The sequence below is a fragment of the Orycteropus afer genome, unplaced genomic scaffold (genome assembly GCF_000298275.1).
Source record: "Orycteropus afer afer isolate SDZICR_OR568_19922 unplaced genomic scaffold, OryAfe1.0 scaffold00498, whole genome shotgun sequence".
In the NCBI taxonomy this organism is placed as follows: domain Eukaryota; kingdom Metazoa; phylum Chordata; class Mammalia; order Tubulidentata; family Orycteropodidae; genus Orycteropus; species Orycteropus afer.
The window spans coordinates 1,274,019-1,281,496 of record NW_006922085.1 but is presented as its reverse complement, the minus strand read 5'-3'; the positions used below and the strand labels follow the sequence as shown (position 1 = coordinate 1,281,496).

Here is a 7,478-nt window from a genome sequence, read left to right as displayed (position 1 = left end):
GGTTGACAGTTGTAGCTGGGTACCATCTATTTCTAACAGAAGAATCTTTCAGTAATATTCTGGGTGTACATTCTTGTACAATATTTAGATGTTTTAGAGGACAGAACACTGAAAATGCATTTTAATAGTTGAGCTCTTTCATGACAAGAAATGACCTTAGTGGTGCTTGTACACCTTTTTGTCCAGAATGATGGTTGGGATGATGGCTAACACCTATGTGCCAAGTTCCAGTTGAAGGAGCACAGGGTTTGAGGTCATGGTTGGTGGAACAGGGACCAGAGTTGCCCTGAGTCCTGGGTTGTGTTGGGTTCACATTGTGTAGATAACAATCGTCTTTGGGCTGTCCTACCCAGTCTGTATAGAACCATCTTGGAAACGATTTTTCCACCTTTTCTGCTAAGATATGCCCTGTTCCAGTAACTACCACACAGCTGCAGCTCAGATCTCTGTCACTCAGATGGACCTGCTTCTGAATGTGCCCTCTTAATGTGATTGATACAGGTATGAAGTCTGCACTACCTCCACGGATGGCTCAGAATATGTCACGTTGCCAGTCTACTTCAGAGAGAGGAAATCCAGGCCATCGAGCACGTCGTCTGGGGCAGTGCTATATGGGCAGCCACTGCTGGTTTCTGTCCCCAAGCACAAGCTAACCCTTGAGTCCTTGTATCAGGCTGTTTGTGAGCGTATCAGGTTGGTAGCTGGGATTTGATTTGGTTGTTACTGGAGACCAATAGGCCCAATAATAGTAGCAATGACTCTCTGCAAAGTGCCAATGTGGATCCCTTGGGCTCAGTTCTGTAGTAAGTAAATGCAGTAGTGTTAGCTCCTTGGAGGGTTAGGGCAGGTAGAGTTGTGTGGAGCATCCTGGCACATCATGGGCATTGAGACATTGGGTGCCCAAGCCTTGTGGTCCACAGAATTGTTCCTGTCATTCCTGTCAGTCACCTGATTAAGGGAGTCTAGAAGATCCTCAACAAGATCAATCAACACAGTGACTACAGTGTTGGGCTCAAGCATAGCAAAGATTATGAGGATAGCTCAGGACCGGGTGGTGTTTTGTTCTGTTGTACATATGGTCGTTAGGAATTAGAGCTGGCCTGACAGCACTAACAACAATAACAGTAGTGCTTTTGATAGCATTTTGTATTTGAATACTATTTCTGAAGTGCTCCCCTGTCATTCTGAAGGTGGTAATTAACATTACTGGGAAATATTTTTTAAATGATAATGGCATATAACTTTCATAGAAGGCTTGAAACAGACTTTTGGATTCTTCAATGACTTGGTAGTTCAATCAGGCATCTGATCTGTTGATTTTTTTCCTCAATTTCTTAAATTGTTGAGCCATTATATGATTGTAAAGCACTTTTACTTACATAAATGGCTTTGAGTTCAGCTGAGTATGCAAATCGTGAACTATTTGTTAGTTGAGTAATGGAGAAAAAAATAGGTAAATGTTACAACTAACCATCTTGTTTTTATTTCTGTTTATTAAGCCGCTATATAAAACAGCCTTTGCCTGATGAGTCTGGCAGCTCGCCCTTGGAGCTGGGGGCCTGCAATGGCTCCAGGGGCAGCTGTGAAGGTGAGCGCTCACCATGCTGTGGGGCTGTGACTGACCACATCCCTCCTGACCTCCCTCTTCTTCCAAAGGTGTTGTACACATGGGAGAGGGAGGTTCTGAGGCTGGGTTGGGGGCTCTGCATAGAGCAGAGGTCCTGGGACACGAGTCTGCAGCACCTTGCCAGTTCCCAGTACTTGTCTAACTTCCGTAGCTCGTGGAATTTTCTTTGCGACCTAGCAATGTAGGCCAAGTTTCACCTCAGGTAGACTGAGCCTAGGGGGATTGAGTGATGCCCAAGGTCATTAGGCAGTCAGGATTAGAATTCTGATTTGGTGGGATTACAAAGCAGGTGCTTATTCAGCACATGAATGACTGCTCCTATGACCTGATCTCTGTGGGCAGAGCTGTTACCTTGACAGTTATATATCACTGTGGTATGGAGTCACCCAGCCAATGCCTGCTTGTATGGCCTGGCTGGCAGGCAAACCTTTGTCTCTGAGAGGACCGGTGTCTTGGTTAGCCATTGAGAGGGTAAAGATAAACTTCCTTGGGTGTTTGCTTCACTGTACTCAGGAAGGCATAGGTGGTGGCTAACTCTAGATGGCAGATGGGACAGAAGGAAGCCACAATCTAAAAAACGATAGGATAGTCTTGTTGCAGAAATCCCAGAGCGGTCACCATCATCCTGTGGCTGCATGTTGACAGGCCTGTCCGTGACCAACGAGCTGTTTCTGACCTGCACCGTGGCTGTCGCTCTTCTTTTAGGGGTTTAGTTGATTCAATGGCTTTGTCCCTCTACGACCATAAATGTCCTCCAAGTCAGTGCTCTCCATTCTCCTTAATGCAATTCTGAATGCCCAGATTTCTCTAGGACATACACAGTCCTGGACAGTGAGAATTGACCTTCAAAATAATGCCTTCCAGGGTCCATTGTCATCCGATATTCTCAGTTGTTTCTGGTATTACAGAGTTGAGTAGGTTTTATTGCCATCAGATTCTTACTCTTTTTCCAGAATGCCATGATCTCCTCCCACTAGGGATGAATGGAATGTATCTGGAGCACAGGTCCTATAGCAGGGGTGCTGGGAATGGTACTGGAGGTCTGTATGCAGACCCTGGCTGATCTGCAGCTTCTCACTGCTGTGGTGGTTAGGGCACTGTGATGCCCTGCTCAAGATACTGTGTGGACTCAGACAGGTCACTTCATCCTCCTTAGCCTTGGTTGACCCATCTGTAAAATAGGATGAAGACACCTGCTTCACAGGGTTGAGATTACAATTTAATGAGTTAATGTGGTTAAAATACCTGATATATAATAGGTGCTTAATTAATAATAACAACACCTTGTAAATATTTGCTGATGTTATAATTAGCCCTGCTTCATAAATACTCTGTTACCTACTCAGGAAGATTACTGCCATCTTTTGAATCCTATAGATGATTGAGTCTTGGTGTGTAGATTATAGACTCTGTTTATTTCTCAAATTTTTATTGTGATTTGGGTGAAAGTTTATAGAGCAAATTTCATTTTCCATACAGCAGCTCACGTATACTTTGTCTCATGACATTGAGTTCAATTTCCCACAATGCAACAGCTCCCCTCCCACTTCTTCTCTGTAATTACCTCTTATCTGTATCCTACCCTCCCATTCACTCCTGCACCCCCGAGCTGTCTCCTTGTGCATACACAGCCCTTCTCCTCTCCCATGGTTGATCTCTCCAAGGAGTGTATCTACCTAATGTAAATGTTCAGCTCATATGCCTGTCTTTTGTTTGGCTGGAAGCCACAGGAGTGGGTTCAGTTCCAGACCTGAAGGACAGCTAGGAGCCATAGTCTCAGGTGTTCCACCAGGCTCTGTGAAACCAGCAAACCTGGTCCCTTTTTTTTTTTTTTAAATGATTTTTAATTTTGTTTTTTAATGTTTTTACCTTTTATTGTGATTTGGGTGAAAGTTTACAGATCAAATTTGTTTTCCATTCAACAGTTCATTCATGTTTTGTTTCATGACATTGATTACAATCCCCACAATGTAATGGCTCTCCTCCCACTTCTTCCCTGTAGTTACCTTTCTCCTGGGTCCTTCTTTCGTATGCATTCCTGCTTTCTGAGTTTTCTCCCTGCGCAAATGCTGCCCTTCTGATCTGTGGTTGGTTGTTCTAAGGAGTGCACCTCCCTTGTGTAATTCTTCATCTTGGAGGCCTGTTGTTTGGCTAAAAGTTAAGCCACAGGAGTGAGTTTAGTTCTAGGCTTGAAGGGTGACTAGGGGCCATAGTCTCAGGGATTTGACCAGTTTCTATCAGATCAGTAAGCCACTTCAGTCCCTATATAACATGGAAGTACTTTTAATTTTTTTATTGCCCATGGCTTCTTGTTCTGTCTGTGGCACCTGACCTAAAGGTCTCCTGCTGATTCTCTGGGTGACCATGGGTAGCTGTATTCAGTGGACCCTGCTCTCCTTTTGCCTTTCTTGTCCTGTCATATAGACTTCCTGCCATTTAATTGACTCCTTGGGCAGAAGGTTCCTGAGATTACCCAGGTGATTGGTAGTAAGTGGTATGGCCAGGGACGGAGTTCTTAGGGTGTCAGGGTACTGTTAGTTCACTGAGTGGGGTGTAGGCAGGTGGTTGTTCTGTCCTTTTCTGGGAGGCAGCAGGCAGGGCAGAGCTTCCTTGCTAGTCTGAGAGTGGGACAGGCTTAGCTGTATGTAAAGGGCAGGGCCTCAGGACTCAGATGAGCTCTGAGAGCTGGGCCAGGTGCCTCTTGGGGTCTCCTGAGAGGTGGCTGTTTGGGAGTTTTGCTGATGGGAGCCATGCCACACCTGCATCCACGACTGCTGCTCTGTGGCCTAAGGGAAACTGCCTTGTCCTGAGCCCAACTCATTCTTCCTTGTGAACACTCCCAAGGTAGACTGTCCCTTTAAAAAGAAGGTTCTTCAGAACATCGTCTTTTTCTCAGAAGTTTCATTTTTACTGATGTTTCCTTGAGTATATAAACTTGATTTTAAATCTAATCTTTCTGTTACTTTTACATCACCTTTTGGAGTTGTCCCCATCTTTTGTTGAAATTATTTTCCTGATAATTTCAGGAAAATAGGGGCCCCTAAAACTGTGGGCCCCATGAGGGCGGGACTCTGTCTGATGCTACATTTTTGGGACCATGCACGGCACCTGCCCCCAAGAGGCAGTCAGTAAATACTTGTTGAAGGGACATGCAGCACATGTTTCTTCTGGAGGAACTGATTACTTTTACTTAACCATTTGTGTTCATTATAGTATCTCAAAATTGACTTTTTAATTGCATTTCTTATCAAACACTTGTCTGGAGTGTCAAGTATACATTTAATTTTAGTTGTTTCCTCTGTGTGGGCCTGGTGATGGAAGTTGAAAGAGTGAGACCATATGGTGTGGAGTCCGGTAGACTAGTAAGTGGTAAGGAGGCCCAAATTAGGTCTGGCAGGAATGCTGCCTCCCTTTGTGCTTTTGGGTGACTCATTTAATCTTTCTGAGTCTGCTTGCTCACCACGGAATAGCAGTGTTCACTCTGCCTGTCTTGCAAGGTTGTTGTAGTGAGTCACCTGTGGGGATGAGTGCCTTGTAAATACAAAGGGATCTCTGTCATTTCACATACACAAAACAGAATATAGAAGCAAATACTGTAATTATGTTTTAAATTCATCTTTAACATTGAAATGGTGGCAAATTATATATGCACTGTTTTTCATTTGTGTGTTAGAAGAAGAAGAAATGGAACATCAGGAAGAAGGCAGAGAGCAGCTATCAGAAACAGAAGGCAGCGGGGAGGATGAGCTGGGAAGTGACCCCAGTGAGACCATCCGAAAGATCAAAGGGCAGCCCTGCCCAAAAAGGCTTTTCACCTTCAGCCTTGTGAACTCCTATGGAACAGCTGACATAAATTCACTTGCAACTGATGGAAAACTACTTAAACTCAACTGTAAGCACTTTCTCTGACCTGGCAAACTAGGATCTGTGGGGATTTAGGATCAATCTGAAAATACCATTAATCAAACTGGTTGTTGCCGGTTCTGTTTGAAAATACTTATACTCAATACTCATTGCATTGGGCTTTTATAATCTCTTTGTGGCTCTGGGAACAGACACTGTGTGATCCTTGGTTTGGAGCCCCCTGTGGACTATTTCAGACACTCTTCCCTCTCATCAGGTATCTTTCCTTGGTCCTTGGTGGCCTCAGAGAGAAGAAAGTTACTTCTCTGCTCCTACCACTCTTCACAATCGTTGCCATGAATTGATAATACCTTTTGTGGCCCTCCTGTGTGGCAGCATTTCATTTGAAAATAAGTGCATATTCTTTTGCTCTCTAAGAACACTCAGTAAATGTAGCCCATCTGTGATGGCCATGGATTTCACAAGCCCTCCATCATACATGGTGCCTGCTGTGGGGACTACTGCCCAGATGGGCAGAGGCATCCACAGAGGACATGCGTTGTTAATGAACAGCATGAATGGCCAGTGATGGCAGGGCCGGGAAGGGAGCTGCAAAGCTAGCTCTTGTGTTCTTAGCTTTGTTCATTGGAGATGAAATTGACTGGTTGTAGTTAAGCTTTCTTGTTTTTATTGTAGTTCTCTAAAGATTTTTTTCCAATAACGATTATGTTGAGGTACGTAACATTCTGTAAAATTCCTGTTTTTTAAATACACAATTTTGTGGTTTCTGGTGTATTCAGAGTTGTGTAACCATTAGCATTGTAGAATGTGAGAACATTATCATCACCCCCAAACCGCAAAAGAAGCCTCTTAACCCATTAGCAGTCTCTCCCCATTCCCTCTTCACTCATCCTCTGCCAACTACTCCTCTGCTCTGTGGATTTGCCTCTGTTGATGTTTCATGTAAGTGGAATCACACAGTAGGTGATCTTTTATGACTGGCTTCTTTCACATAGCATGTGTTTATTATCCATGTTATCCATCATACATCCATGTTGTAGCATGTCTTAGTACTTTTTTTTATGGCTAAATAATACTCCATTGTATGGATATATACCAGATTTTGTTTATGTATCATGGACATTTGGGTTGCTTCCACTTTTGTCTATTCTGAATGATGCTGCTGTGAACATTGAAGTACACGTTTTTGTGTGAACATAAGTGCTTATATCTTTTGGTTATATACCTAGGAATGGGTGGATCGTATGGTGATCTCTGTGGTTAACTTTCTGAAGAACTGCCACATTGTTTTCCAAAGTGGATGTACTTTGTTTTATGTTTTTAGTGGTTGCTCTGGATTTTCTTTTAAATTGTGGTGAAAATATACACAGTAAATGTTTGCCAATGCAACTACTTTTCCTGAGATTTTTAACTTGGCTGCAGTGCACCCCAATAATATACCACTTCAAAATAATGTAATAAGAATGACAGAAAACTTCCATTTCCCTCTCTAGTCTTTTGTGCTATTGCTATCTTAAGTTTACATATAAACACTACAATTTGTTACTATTTTTGCTTTAAACATTCAATTAGTGTATTTTTACGCAGATACCATGCATCTTCTGTGTTGGTCTGCCAACCACTCTCCCCTTGGGAGGTATTTTTGTAAGCACTGCTATGCCCTTTTTTTTTTTTTTGGACATGTTGCTGGTGTGTTAGCATAGCCAAAAAACCAAACCCACTGCCATGGAGTCAATTCTGACTCATAGGACCCTATAGGACAGAGTAGAACTGCCCCATAGGGTTTCCGAGGCTATAAATCTTTTTTTAAATTTTTTATTTTGATTTGGGTGAAGATTTACAGAGTAAATTCACTTTTCATACAGCAGTTCACATAATATACTTTGTCTCATGTCATTGACCAAAATTTACAATACAACAGCTCCCCTCCCACTTCCTCCCCATTGTTACCTCTTCCCAGTGTCCATCCCTCCATACTCTTCTGCGC

The 7,478-nt window shown here is 43.1% G+C and overlaps 1 protein-coding gene across 1 annotated transcript in view; it reads left to right on the top strand.

Moving 5' to 3' along the window:
- USP4 (ubiquitin specific peptidase 4) overlaps positions 1 to 7,478 on the top strand; it is a 68,783-nt gene that overhangs the window by 52,703 nt on the left and 8,602 nt on the right. Inside the window, exons 14-16 of the mRNA XM_042782890.1 lie at positions 502 to 693; positions 1,500 to 1,588; positions 5,301 to 5,519. Coding sequence (XP_042638824.1) covers positions 502 to 693; positions 1,500 to 1,588; positions 5,301 to 5,519 — 500 coding nt within the window. The remainder of the gene's footprint in view (positions 1 to 501; positions 694 to 1,499; positions 1,589 to 5,300; positions 5,520 to 7,478) is intronic.